Below are 14,960 nucleotides of genomic sequence, written 5' to 3' on the forward strand. Positions count from 1 at the left end.
TAAAAAAATGGTTTTAAATTTAAATTTATTGCCAGTTCTCAAAGGGCGTAGAAAGGACGAGAAGAACTTGCTGGCACTCTCCGTCACTCTTTTAAACAAAGTCATTTATTCCGTTATTATAAATATAAATAATCCTTTAAATTGCAGTCATCATGTTAACAAAATACGGTATTTATTTAATACATATAAACATTTTTTTTTCCAAATTTCTTTATTACCATTGATAAACCTCATGGGTTAAGGCCTCCTCCAAATATCTCTGTCCATGGCTCTCTTTCTCCATTCGCTTCCTGCTAACGCTTCTATATCTTCTATGCGCCTTTTAGTTTTGGTGTGCCCTCTTCTCCTTCTAACTCTTTCCATATGATAATAATAACCTTTTAATTCAGATAATTATACATTTAAACACGTATCTATTTCAATCTTCTTTTTTATATCTGTGTGCCTTTTTTTGTCAAAGGCAAACTCCGATTCCCGCCATTCCTTTCTGAACTGTGCAACTCCCTGCCACTCCCTGCCATGTACCTGGTTCTGTTTCTTTAATTTGTATATAGTTATATAGAGAGATCAAATGACAGACCATAGTATACAAGAGATGATAAGTGATGAGTCTTGAAAGTCCACCTTTTATCTGTGTATCTTGCTATATGCCCAGTCCATTGCCACTTCTGGGTATAAACGACAGTGCATATTGCAGTAATACTTCAAATTAAAAATAAATAATCTATAATTCCATATATATGTTATTATTTTTAAATATACTAAGACATTTGATTTGGAGTTGCCTCCTCCATTTAACTGGCAAGTAACGATGTAAGCTGTCAAAGATTTAATTGAAGTGATCTTAAAGAGGCCCAATTCTTAAAGCAGTTTCGTGAGTGCAGTGGGGGATAAATATTTCTCTTTATACTTTTTAATACTATTTCTATATATAGTTACTTATATATTTAGGATTATTATATATATTTTTTCTTTTGCGTTGTTATAAAGTCAAAGTCAAAAATCATTTATTCATATAGGTAACACAATGTACACTTATCAACGTCAATAAAAAATATACATAAGATGCTTCTAATTTTACATTTACTGCCAGTTCTCAAATCAAGGGCGTAGAACGGAAGAGAAGAACTGGCAATAAACTCTCCGCCGCTCTTTTTAATCACCAAGTTTATCTTTTGTATTACACAACGTTTGTAAGGAGCTGCAAACCATAACACCATGTTCCACATGACATCAGCAGAAGGCATTGTGAAATAGGAGCACGCACTCTCGTGGGAACAACACGCAAATACATAGTCAAAAATAACTAACATCACCGCATCCACGAATTCAAGTAAGACCATTCACCACAATTAGCACCCGTTCACGAGTATCACGCATGGACGACTCATATTCTCATCTATACATAAGTGCTTTTTATGTATTCACATAGTATGTTCGCGATACAAATAGTGTCATTGAGAGTTGTGTCCTGCAATATTGAGGTCTGCTTGATTGTCACTACTTCGCCATCTTATGATTTTCGCACATTATTTTTTTTTATACTATATAAGTGTTTGATTGTTTGATGTTGTGATGTTTGAGAGCATAAAAAATCATGTATAAGCATAGTTCCTTAATCCATAAATAATAATAATAGAAGCCTGTTTAATTTCCAATAATTAAAATCCTCTCCTAATATCCTAGCTTCCTATACTACCGTTGATATACTCCTGAGGTTAAGACCTCCTTCAGCTTTTTCTCATATCTCTGTCCATGGATTTCTTTCTCCATTCGCTGCCTGCTATTGCTTCTATCAATCTGTTTTCGGGTGCACTCTTCTTCTTTTTCCCCTTAGTCCCTTCTATATCATGTTGCTATTGTTAAAGTGTCTGAATCCCGTTCAAGTATTACGTAAGCAGATTACTGCAATTTATACCTCCCCCTCCTTTTGTCAGCAAAAGTAAGCAAAGCTCTAAACATAATAGTACATACAGATACCGGAAAACTTCTTGAGAATCAAAGGGAGTGGGGGAAAGTGACACAAACGTCAACTGATTTACCGATCACGCGATCGACACGTCACTCTCCCGCTGCCCCTCCCAGTGATACCTAAAAACCACTTTAACGCAGGCGATGATCAAGATGTTTGCCCGTATCTATAAACCTGTTCATTTTTGTAGGAATCCTCCAAAAATTGATTTCTGTAACATCTGTAAAACAGTTAATAACACCAAATAAGACAACCAAAAACTCCCTCCCCCTATAGTGCTTACGTAATGTCGGGTCCAATGTCGTATGAGATTTAGAAGAGGATGAGTGTTTTCTCGTTAGTCACTAAGTCTTTACTAGACGACAGGTGTAGTATGACGCCGGATTGTAAACTATGGCCGCTCAGGCCCTGGTATAATATGGAAGCGACCACGATTTCATGGTACAAACGGCTCAGAACTAGCAATTAAAATATTTATTTTAAAAATAATTAAATACATTTAACTAAGTGATACCTGATTCGGGATGTTGAGTGTGCTCATGGTGCCGGTGATATATTTAAATGACCTCAAATACTGTTAAACACGTACTAAATGTATTTTGTATTTTTTGCGGTTGTCTGTATCTGAAAGCATCTACAGATATCCTTTTAGTACGAGATAATGCGAATCTGTCATAGTCTGTCTGTTTCCGAACAATAGAGGGGACACGACAATTGTCATTATCATGGAACTATGCGATTTGCCTTTTTTAACTAGCTTTTTTTTAAAAGCATTTTACTGAGTTTGAAGGCAATTAAATCATACGTTTTTAATTTAATCGATTTATAAGACGTACGACTTTTTTTTAATTTTACCCTCTATTGTAAAGTATCAATGTTAAAAACTAATTGTAATATATTTTGATTGTATTCGTCAACATTATAATCAAACATACGGATATATGTATATTGGTCTGTATTTTCAGTATAATTTGTGGCCTTTTTTACAATAATATTTTGCATTGATATTGCATATCTCTAGGCTCGAACCCTGTCAGGGAAAAAATACATGTAATAGCAACAGTAATAAAATTGTAACTGACATTTGTATAGAAAATCTAAGAAGCGCAACGTTATTACTATAAAGTTTAGAGTATAAACTATACGAAATGGTATCGTTAAAATAGAATTGAAATCTATGCATGTATTCTTTCGTCTCTCTCTATTGAAATGTGTGACAGTTTACGATAGCTTTCTCCACGCACCACGCCTTATGTGGAATAAAATGCCCACTAAAGTATTTCCGAACCAATTCGACGTAGGGACCTTCAGGAAAAAAGCGTATCAATTCTTACAAAGGCGGCAAAGCTTGCGAGCCCTCTGTAAATTTCTATGGGCATCATTCAACATCAAGTGAACCCCATGTTATATAAAAAATACACACGCGTTGAATAACCCCATGTCAGAGAAATTCACTCGTGCTGGAAAGTATAATTACACCGTAAACAGGTTCAATAACTGGTTGATAGCATATGTTTTTTGACCACGTTTGACGTGTGCCATGTCCGATCCTGGGTGAACGGATTTAATTAATCAAATTATAAATAAATCCTAAGGTTTTTTAATGATTTATTAATTAGGAAGAACAAATTTAAAACTATTTTTATAATATTCAGTTTAGTAAATGTCTCGGGATTCGTGTTTTTCGACGGCCGGTATAAACAATTTTGATTGATAATAATTTAAGTTAGTCTGATAAAATCCTTTCCCGTTGTATACTAAGTAATAAAAGAGTTGTGTTGGCTTAACTTGGCCGTCCGACTTTCGTCTATCATCGTAGGTTGGAGACCCGGTTGAATCCATGGAGTTCTATGTGCACCACTTGGGCGAAGGAAAATCATCGAAAGTAAGACGGCATTAGACCCAAAAATCAACGGCGTATGTCAAAAGAAGGCACCTACTTGCCTATTAAAAAAAACACGAAACAGATACAGAATTGAGGCCGATCATATAATAAGAATATTTGTTGTTATTATATGTTACTTCGCCTGCTATCAAGAATTAGGTTCTGTAAACACCAGACTACATTGTACAGATATGTTTGTTTCTGAATCCTGAGAAACCAAAAAATGAATTGATGCGTTTTTGATAATGAACGCCAACAATTTGTGGTTTCTTGTATCGATAAAAATCGTGGTTAAAATTTGTCCTTCAATCGCTCGCGGTGCCTTTAGGGTGGATGACTGTTTTTTTTATTATTGCTTAAACATTATAAATAAACTTAGAGCACAAAAATGAACAAACGGGTGCCTACCCGTAGTAGATTTTTTTAGTTCAGGCGAAGTGCTATTCATATATTTCAATGTTTTTACAATAACCAAGAAAACTTTAACAATATTCTTGTATCATCACTGACGCGCCCTCACCGAAATTATAAGAGAATTTAACAAAATTCTTCCCAAAATTGTATACAGTATAATATTCTCATGTACTGTTATACGTGATAAAGGATTTTGAGTTTTATCTCTGCAGTAAAACGGTTCGGATCTGTGTTCTATATTTACATTAACAAGGAACCACGATAGCAGATTGCTTTTCCAGATTGCGTATCTGAATTCTGTTTCCGAATTGATGTGGTTGCGTGATGGCGTATCACGATTGGGTGAATGGCCTCGTCTAATTAACGTACGTACGGGGACATCTTGGAAACTTTTGTCGACAAATTTTGTTTGCAAATCTTAACCATATCGAGTGATATGAAAATAATTACGTTATTGTCATTATAGGCAACTCTGTGAAACCTCCTAAGAAAAATCCTTGCTCATAAAGTCTTTCCATGTATATATATATTAAGGCACATTATAAGTGTTTGATTTTTAAAATAGTTAGTAATGTAGTACCGGTATGACTCGTGGTTCAACAGGTTTTTAATTGTAGAGAGTATTATTTTGACTCTATATTTACGGCTCACGTACAACAAGTAATAATGCTAATTCAATGCTATGGTTTTATACCATAAAAGGCTGAAAGAAAAGTTCATCGGCATAGAAACAATCTTTTTTTGATAGAATTTGTTTTGATTATTTACTAGGCTTTCGAGAGCCATAAAACTATTATAGCGGTCATACAATTTTACGATACCATTTTTATAGTACAATTTGTATTTGTAGTTGTGCTTTTAAATAGGCTTTAGTTTCGACGATTACCTCTTCATCAGCGCAAAATTTCTGTCCCGCAAGCAATTCTATTAAGGTCTAAGAACAGGAAAAAGCTTATTAAATTCTGAAAAGTTAGGCCGCTTCGGGCTACTTGGTAACTCGGACAATTTTGTGTCTCATACTCTGAAATCAAAATTGATATAGCTTATATATTTTAAGTATTGTGTAATCATTTCTTGCTTAACTTTAAGTGCTTAAAATTGTTTTTATTATGCTCTGAATTACTAACAAGACCATATAAACAAAAAATAAAAGCCTCGTAAGGCGTCACACTTTGATTAATGTTTCTAATACAACATTTGTTAATTATCAGACGCTTAGAATATGTTTTTTAATTGGGATGCGGTATAACTATTTATTCGAAAAAAACTAGCCATGACATTGTAAACGAAGCACTGCTCATCTTAGCGTAATCATGTCAGAACAAGGCGAACTCTAAATTAGATTTACCATAGAACAGTATGTGAGAAGACTTAAACGTCACCATATTCTAGAGCTGGAAGACCAGCAGTAATAGGCAGCAGATGAGTAGATGCTTCCAATGGAAAACCACTCCACATGACATCATCATGTCACCTTAGCACATATTCGCTTATAGTCTTAGATTGCAAATACCAGCAGAAAAAACCGTTTATGTACGGATAGAATTATCTTAATGTGTCCCAAGAGTATAAACGCTAGATAAAAGTCATACATTCAAGTGATTCGCTTACCAGCTTTGAGTATGTTCTGAGGCGTCAGGCCTTCACTGTTGTGTGTTGAATTATTCAGTTCTATGTAATTAGGGCGCGAGTTGTCTGTTTTTATTGCTATTGTTAGTTTTTCTAACGCTTAAAAAAGACTTTTGTAATTAAACCTTATTTGACAGCATTATTTTACACCGATACCACACTAAATATTCCTGTGTTGTGGGGTCTTTTTCTGAGGTACAATAAAATAACGATTGATAAATTTGAGAGTGATACACATGTTTAACCTCGAACCACAAGTAGTATTTCTGTAGCTGCCTTATCCGGCTCTCATGTTCAAGCTTCCTATTTTTAGTAGTTTGTATCTAAATAATTTACCAACCTTGGAATAACATATATATCTATTTTGATGCTAACGATTTATTACCGAAGAATATATGGTAATTCCCCTATATTAGGTATGTATACGTCGTATGAAAATAATTAGTAAAGCATCAAAAGGGCGGAAGTTATTGACAATTAAAATAATATAATAAATAAATGAAATATAATGTATTCGAGTACTATAACATTAAGTTTATGGTACTATATTTAATATTAGTACACCACCTTCAACGGAGTAAAGGCCTCCTCCAAATTCTTTCAACTGTCTCTCATCTGTACTATTTTGTAATCTTTTCCCGCTATCACTCTTATTTCATATTCCCATTTCTAGTGGGCGTCTTTTTGACCCATCTGTCATAAAAATAAAAATATGTTAAGTTATAAATTGTTACATATACAGTACAAACAAACGCTGAAATTTCTTCAATCTATTTGTAAAATAACTTTATGGTCACAAATGCGTGAAAACAAAAATGTAATCAAAATAGATCGTTGAAGAATGGCGATAGTAGGAAGCTAATAAAAAGATCGTAAACGCTTGGATCGGACATTCACACGCACATGTGGTATGAATGAAATAACATTTTTTTAAAATAGTTTTATTTGTATGAGTTTTATTTTTATGTTAAGTTTTTGTTTGCTTCATTATTCGTATTATGATATTTCAATATTACCAAGCGGTCTCTAGCCGATTTTTCAAAAGAAACATCGCTGGCCTTAAACCAAATAAAGTGAACGAAGACCAAGGGTGAAAGGGATCTCTGACATCAGCGGACAAGCCCTAGTTTAAGCTAATAATGCCTATTTGGGAAACGCGCGATTTGAATCTCCTCTGCTGCATAGCTTCTCGGCCGTAGCCGGTGCCTGATAGGCTGTGGTCCTATGTAAAACATAGCAGTTACTTGTTTACGATTGCCTCCAAACATTTACAGCACTGTTAGCCTCGTGGCTTCTGCGGGTGACTCTCATCCCTGAAAACGTACGTTCGAACTCCGGCTGGCCAATGGGCTTTCTGTATACGTACACTTTTAACGCTCGTACAGTGTAAGTACACCCTGAAAGGTGTTGGTCAGGCACAGAAGTCTGATCACCTACTTGTGTATTAGAAAATGAATGATCTCGACACATACAATGATATAAGGCTCAGATCTAAAAGGTTGTAGCGCCACTGGCTTTTTCCTACGCATTTACAATCAAATTATGTAATCATTCTAAAGTTTTACTAAATTTATATGAACTTTCGCGCTAAAGCAATAGCCTGAATGAAATTGCTATTACTGATTTATGATACCATTTGGTTAGCATAATTCTCACAAGCTGTGAGAATCATCTGTGTTATGACATTAGCGATTTATTTTAAACAATACTACATGATATTTATATTGGAAAATAATACCGACTTACCGATTTCACGTGAAATATAATATTGCAAAATTAAAATGATAAAGATGTGATCATTTAAGTTATATTAAATCTCATTTTATTCGAATTGCATGAGCAGTGTTGCCTAGTGGCTTCAGCGGGCGACTATCATCCCTGAGGTCGTAGGTTCGATCCCCGGCTGTGCATCAATGGACTTTCTTTGTGCGCATTTTAACATTCGCTCGAACGGTGAACGAAAACATCGTGAAGAAACATGCATGCGTCCTGACGCATCAGCCTTCTGTGCAGGCACAGAAGGCTGATTACCTACTTGCCTAATCGATTAACAAATGATCATGAAACGGATACAGAAATCTGAGGCCCAGATAGAAAAGGTTGTAGCGCCATTGATTTTTTTTATTCGAATTAAAATATATAGTTAAATGACTTATATTGTACAATGATATAATATCCTACGAACCCCTGAATGGGGCGAAGCGCGAGCGCACCATGAGCCTCCATCGCATTCGGTCCTGAACTTCGTATTTCAACTCGCTCCAAGTCTTAGCCTCAACTGCAACATTGTGTCGCCAAGTTTGCTTGCAACACTTCCGCTTTGCGGGTTCCAATCAAGCGCCTGTTTAGGGTTTTTTAATAAAACAGGGGGCAACCGGGCAGGATGCTCACCTGATGTTAAGTGATACCGCCACCCATGGGCACTCTCAATGCCAAAGGACTCGCGAGTGCGTTGCCGGCCTTTTGAATTGGTACGCTCTTTTCTTGAAGGACCCTAAGTCGAATTGGTTCGGAAATACCTCAGTTGGCAGCTGGTTCCACATAGCGGTGGTGGTGGTGGATATAGATATTATTGGATAATGTGTGGAGTGTATGACCCATCCAGTTTCATTTATGTCGCTTGATCTGCTACCTAAACGTGGTGTTTCTCGTGTCAGTATATACCCAGAACACGGCAGAGACAGAGTGATAAAGACTTGGAGGTGTTATTGGTAGCGTTGCCACCTTGGTATATATATATTGCAGTCGGTATTAAATTAGTACGACGTCAATCCTTACAATCTCACTACACTGATCGATAAATTCAGTTTAATGAAAAAATATTTACGACTAAAGAATTATCATGCTAATTTTCATGTACTTTATTGTTCTCATAAAGTATAGAGTACATTTTTTTTAATGTATTAGAAGGCAAACCAAAAGGAGGCTCACCTGATGTATATATAGCGCCGCCCATGGGCACTCACATTGGCAGAAGGCTTGCAAGTGCATTGCCGTTGCCTCACAATTGCCTGAAATAACGTACAATACTTTGTAAAGTACCGGTGGTAGCCCTATTCATTATAACATTATGTTACATTACTAGACGCTGTTCAAGATAACTTTTCAAAAGATTTTTCAGAAATGTCTCCCAGATTTTCTTTTTAATATTGTCTAAAGGTTGTGGTTACGTCCTTTTAAAATACGACTGAAATTCTTTCAATCATTGCGTTATGTAATCTAACATAACTTACATATACATATATATATTTTAGACAATACTTAGAAGCGTAAACAAAATGTAAACAATCACCACACACTTGAAGCCAATATGATATTTAGTTTTTATCTCACATAAATTATTGTAATTTTAAATTCTCGTTTCCGATAATGTCCAATAACATAAGTGTCACTTATTTACGAACTGATATTAGCGATTTTAAACATTTAAAGCCAGTTGACACGCAACAAACGAAGTGTTTCATTATATTTGAACATATCCATACAACCACCATCGAACTACTTTATTGTACTTAAAAAAAAAAACTGACGAAATAAATCTAAAAATAATTGTATCGGCTTTAGTAACATTATGAATAAATAATTTTTTACTGTTTTAATAAGCTGTTATGTAATTTATTGCACGTGTTATTGAAGTGGCAAGTAGCTGTGTGGATGGTGTTTGTGTACCGTTATTGAATCACCATAAAAACAATGCGCCTGGCAGACCGCTCAAGCGGGCAGATGACGTCGTGTCGCGAATTATAAGTAGGGACCTGATTTGCATAGAATCCTCGTAGGAACGTTTTATACTCGGTGTATGTGTGTGTGGTGGTTTACATATATTATTTTATTATTGATTTAATTATATCTTAATATATATATAAATCTCCTGTCACGATGTTTGTCCGCGATGGACTCCTAAACTACTTAACCGATTTTAAATAAAATTGACACACCGTGAGCAGTCTGGTTCCACCCAAATTAAGAGACAGGATAGCTTAGGTCTTTAATTATAGTCGCAATTTTATTTTATTGCAAATTATTTGTCTATAATTAATTGACAATCACAATTATCTGTTAACTCCAACAGATTCTAACAGTAGTCGATACTTTTCGACTGGATTGAGTAAGTAATCAATAGATGGCACTGCTATGGTAAACCGACTAACATGTCATATAAGCTATAATTCAATATCATGATTACCACGTGTTATTGAGGCTAAAGTATAAATTAAATTTATTAAACGAAAAATTTAAAGAAATACCGTGAAATTCAATTATTTCTACTTTTTGAATTTTTGGTGTTAGCATAATTATAGTGACGATAATAAAGTAAAATTATTCTTCGATGTCACGGTATTAAGGCTAACTAAAACCACATTAAGGAGAAACGAAGTTCGGGCGGGCAGCTAGTATAATAATAAAAATCTGTTGTTTCAAATACATTTGATTTGTTTTCTTCCCTATCATTCATCAGCATAAAGTGTTTTCTTTAAATGTGTAAAAGCTATGTTAATAAAAGACAATACTATGAAACTCATTCATAAATCTGAGGCCGAGGCCCAAAAAAAGTCTGATGTAAACTGCTATTTAATAAAAAACGAAGTTGTGTAAATAGTTTGCATATATATGTATGGAGTCCTGTAATTTCTGCTTTTGTTCTGGGTATACATTTTCTTTGTAGGTCAGTTTAGCCTTATGAATTTGACACGCGGTTTTCGGGTGTCAGGGAACGATTCCTGTTCGACATATTGATTTTGACATAATATGCCTTGACTCTGAATCTTACCAGAAGTCCTTTTCTTCGCGATGTTTTTGTCATTTGCCGGAATTAATTACGTACAAAACCCCTTTGCACAAGGCCATGTGTGAAAGAAACACTGATCCTACTCGTCTGTAATGAGATTCCATCAGTCAGATGCAGTCAAGTTCTTATAGAACAGAGGTGAAACGGGGCTATAAGGTAAGTGATGCCGCACATAGATACTTTAAATTCCAAAAGGGTTTCGCGAGTACTTAGCCGCTCTTTTCTTGGACGACCCTATGTCGGTGTATACTTTATTGGCCAGCTTTGTTCCACATCGCGTTTGTAAGTTGCAAAAACGCTCAGTTCAGCTTCGACGTCCGAAAGCGAAACTCAGCTGCAGTACACACTCTGTGGTAGATGATGAGTGATTCCATATCTCTACGCATGTTAAAATTTATTAGTGAACCGAACTGTGAAATGTAAAGCTTGCTCCAATTTGTTGCCCCTACTAATGCACTATGCATTGTGCTATAAACTAAAATATTCAGCGTTTCCTTACTCCGGGTAGCAATGAATTCCGGCGGCGCCGTTGCTTTGGGGTCGAAATTGCACCATTCTCTGTTGTGTCATTACACAACTTTTATCAACTAACTGTGCCTTGCGGTTGTATTTATGTTGTTGGTAGATAACCACTGAAATCTGAAACGAACCAAAATAAAGAATTATAATATATAATTTTTTAATGAATTTAGCATATAGCCTAATCTCTTCAAATCTCCTCCGAAAACAGAATCTGCCAGCGCTCCGTCCTGGGCGACCTCACGCTAATTACTATATTTCATGATCCCTCACTATTTTGCCAATATATTGAAGATCACATTTCAGTCACTAAGTTTTGTATATTTTGTAATTATTATATAGGAGTGTTGGCCTAGTAGGTTCGATCTTCGGCTGTTCACCAATGGACTTTCTTTCTATGATATTCTATTTCTAATTTAATATTCGCTCGTGAGGAAACCGGCTTGCCTCAGACCTAAAAAGTCGATTGCGTGTCTCAGGCTCAGAAGGCTAATCACCTTGCCTAATATTTTATAATAAATGATCATGAAACAGATACAGAAATCTGAGGCCCAGACATATAAAAGACAGATTTTTATTTTTATATAAAATACTGCTTCGTCTAATTTTATTTATAAAGATTTAATATTGACAAGACAAGGAACAAGTGCTATGTATGCCTTTGTTTCTAGAACAAGGACAAACAGGCAGGAGGCTTGCCTGGTGTTAAGTGATACCGTCGCCCATGGACACTCAATTCCAGAGGGCTCACCAGCACTTTACCGGCCTCTTAAAAATTTGTGCGTCTTCTTGAAGGACCCTAAGTCGATTGGTACGGAAAAATTTCATTGGGCAGCTGATTCCACATAGATGTGGTATGCGAAAAGAACTGCCTTAAAAACGCTCAGTTGCAGAACAGTTCTAGGCTATTTTTGTATGTCTAGTATCAGAGATTTATGTAATATATTTCAAATCAAATCAATGTCTCGTGATTGCGCACTTTATGGAAATACGATCTTGTCGCTATTCTCGTTTTACCTTATTTACCTGCGCTATGTATAAATGTTGTCCTGATATTTAACTTTAGTTAAATTAAAATAAACATTCACTCTTAAAAACAGAAACCACTAAATATGTCTAAGACCGGAAATTTTAAGTAAATCATGTGCTTGATAAAACTATTGTTCCCTTTTCAAAAAAGGCACAGAGTAAACACCATTTTCTTTTGAAAAGAGGTTTTATGGCGCGAAGGTTTTTCAATTGACCTTGCTCCCTAAGGAGGCTTTTTGATGGAAAATGCGTAAGAAAAAGTGGTCGTTTAATTGTGGTGCGTAAAAAGTTCGTTTAAGCTCTGAATACTTAACAATTAGGTACTATAATATATGTTTTGATATTTTCTTATAATTAATTTTTTGATTATTTGTGTCCTCAAAATTCTTTCTTTTAATAAAATAAAATATATAATCTTCTATCTCTTTAATTTATATAAGTATAAACCAAAGCACACGAAACGTCAAGTTATATAAATAGTGTAATTAATATATAAGATTAATTTAAAAAAAATATTCAAAATAATCTACAAGCGTTACAAGTAGTGTATATATCAGCTGCCATCGTCATTATACAAATTAACAGACTATTTAATAGTCTGTAGTAATATCATAATCTTTATTATTATTATAGGAGCAATGGTGTTAGTGTCAGCTGTCATTGTCATTTTAATTTAATAACGTCAAAGTCAAATTAGTTAAAAACCGCTAATATTAGTCAATGTTGCTAGATCTATTAATATTGGTAAACCAAATAAACCACAGAACAGTTTTGAACTACTTTGAGTTTGATTTTATTAAATTATAATGACAATGGCCGCTGATACCAGCACCCTTACTTCGACATATATACTACAAATAACTTAACTTTTATTTTAGTCAAACGTAAGCACGGTCTTGATTTGAAGGCCCCGGGCATTTTCCATTCTTCCGCAAACAACGACCCAGTTTTTAAATTGTTAAATTTGACTTTTTTTACAATTATGAGTTTCTCGACTCTGATGTAATCTTAAACGTAATTTGTTTGCCAAAAACAATTAGGTATACAATAGTATATTGAGAACAATGCAGGTTGGGCTTTAACATTAAACATAAAAGTATATATAGGATGCCACCACTATGTGGAATCAGCTGCCACCTGAAGTTATCCGAGCCAATTCGACTTAGGGTCCTTCAAGAAAAGAGCAAACCAATTCTTAAATGGCCGGCAAACCGCTTGTGCGTCAGCTTGTGTGAGGTCCATGGGGGGCGATTTGCCTGTACGCCTGAAGGCCAGGACGGAAGCCTTCCCCGGTGAAGGCGGTTTTATATCCTAGTCTAATTTTACGCACCAACGGGTGGACGGACTGTGCTTAGCCTTGTTGAAATGGCTTGTGGACGCCAACTTCATCCATTGGGCTATGGTTGCCTACCATACGTACCATTGCTCCATTGCTGCGCATGCGCCACACCTTTATATTCTAATCTCTACTCCGATACGACCATCCTTCTTTGGGCGGATTTTCGACGTCGATTCGTAAACAACAGAGTCAAATGAGGAACTACGTCATACGAGTTTCTGCGTCAAGATTCTTAATCAAAGATTTAATTAAATAAATATTTAAAGGTAACATATTAAAGAATGTATTGTTTGGTTTCAGGACGAGGAATCTTTGGAATCGTCGCGTACGGTGGCGAATATAACGCACCACAGCATCATGTACGCGCCCAAATGTCTTGTCATCGTCTCCAGACAGGACTACATAGACACATTTCGGGTAACGTTATTTGTGAATAGACAGTAAAAACAGCTATATATAACACAAATTCAACTAAATAAATATGATATATGAGTATATAATGTGTTACTGAAATAGTTATAGATTTGTTTAGTTTTTAACAAAAAATCTTACAACAAAATTTATGTGAAGATAATAAGGTTAATGCTAAATAATTATTTTCTGAAATATAGAAACAAAATTTGATATTTATTGCATAATAGTAAATATCCAAATGGCGCGTATTTTGAAGCCAAACAATTTTTAGCAGATTAGTTTGACCGATAGCTGTTACAAGCGATTTAAATATACACACAAGTCTTTTTCACTAGTCACTAAAGCGAGCGGAGGGAATTGCACGGGTGAAAACATTAATTTTACTAGCCTAATGAGCGTTCTAATACAAATACACAATAACTAAAACAATCGGAGCGACCTTACTCCTCCGAGGTTGCGAAATGCCTACTAGACTTATGTATTTATTTTATTCACCCTTCGTTACCTTATACAAAAACATACATTAAAAAAACAGGTTACATAAGTAATAAGGCAAAGGGCGGCCTTATCGCTAACAAGCGATTTCTTCCAGGCAACCCTAAATGGAACAATAAAAAGAAACACGTACAGGGTAAAGTACAGAAGTACATAACAATAACAATAAAGAACACAAAATAACATGCAACGCTACTATAACTAAAATAAAGTGAAATGTAAAAAAAATTTACAAGCTAATCCGAGGGTTAACTTAGTCACAATTACGTAGTCGGTCCCAAAGTTCTGTCATAAATGGAGATAATGATAAAAACAAAAGTACTTATCAGTTTTTAATGAGTGATAATATCAATTTTAAGAAAAAAAATAAAGGAATCGAAATGTCCCCTATTTTTAATACAGGCCCTTAAGCGCCTTGGCCAGTCGTCTTTCGTAGCACGCACCATGTTCCTTTCGATTTCAGTGACTGCTTTTT

The 14,960-nt window shown here is 35.2% G+C and overlaps 1 protein-coding gene across 3 annotated transcripts in view; it reads left to right on the forward strand.

Moving 5' to 3' along the window:
* LOC123711649 (myotubularin-related protein 13) overlaps positions 1 to 14,960 on the forward strand; it is a 70,232-nt gene that overhangs the window by 23,086 nt on the left and 32,186 nt on the right. For all 3 annotated transcript variants that reach the window (XM_045664307.1, XM_045664308.1, XM_045664306.1), the window contains exon 4: positions 13,877 to 13,993. In XM_045664307.1, the coding sequence (XP_045520263.1) occupies positions 13,877 to 13,993 (117 nt within the window). The remainder of the gene's footprint in view (positions 1 to 13,876; positions 13,994 to 14,960) is intronic.

The sequence above is a fragment of the Pieris brassicae genome, chromosome 7 (assembly GCF_905147105.1).
Source record: "Pieris brassicae chromosome 7, ilPieBrab1.1, whole genome shotgun sequence".
Lineage (NCBI taxonomy): Eukaryota > Metazoa > Arthropoda > Insecta > Lepidoptera > Pieridae > Pieris > Pieris brassicae.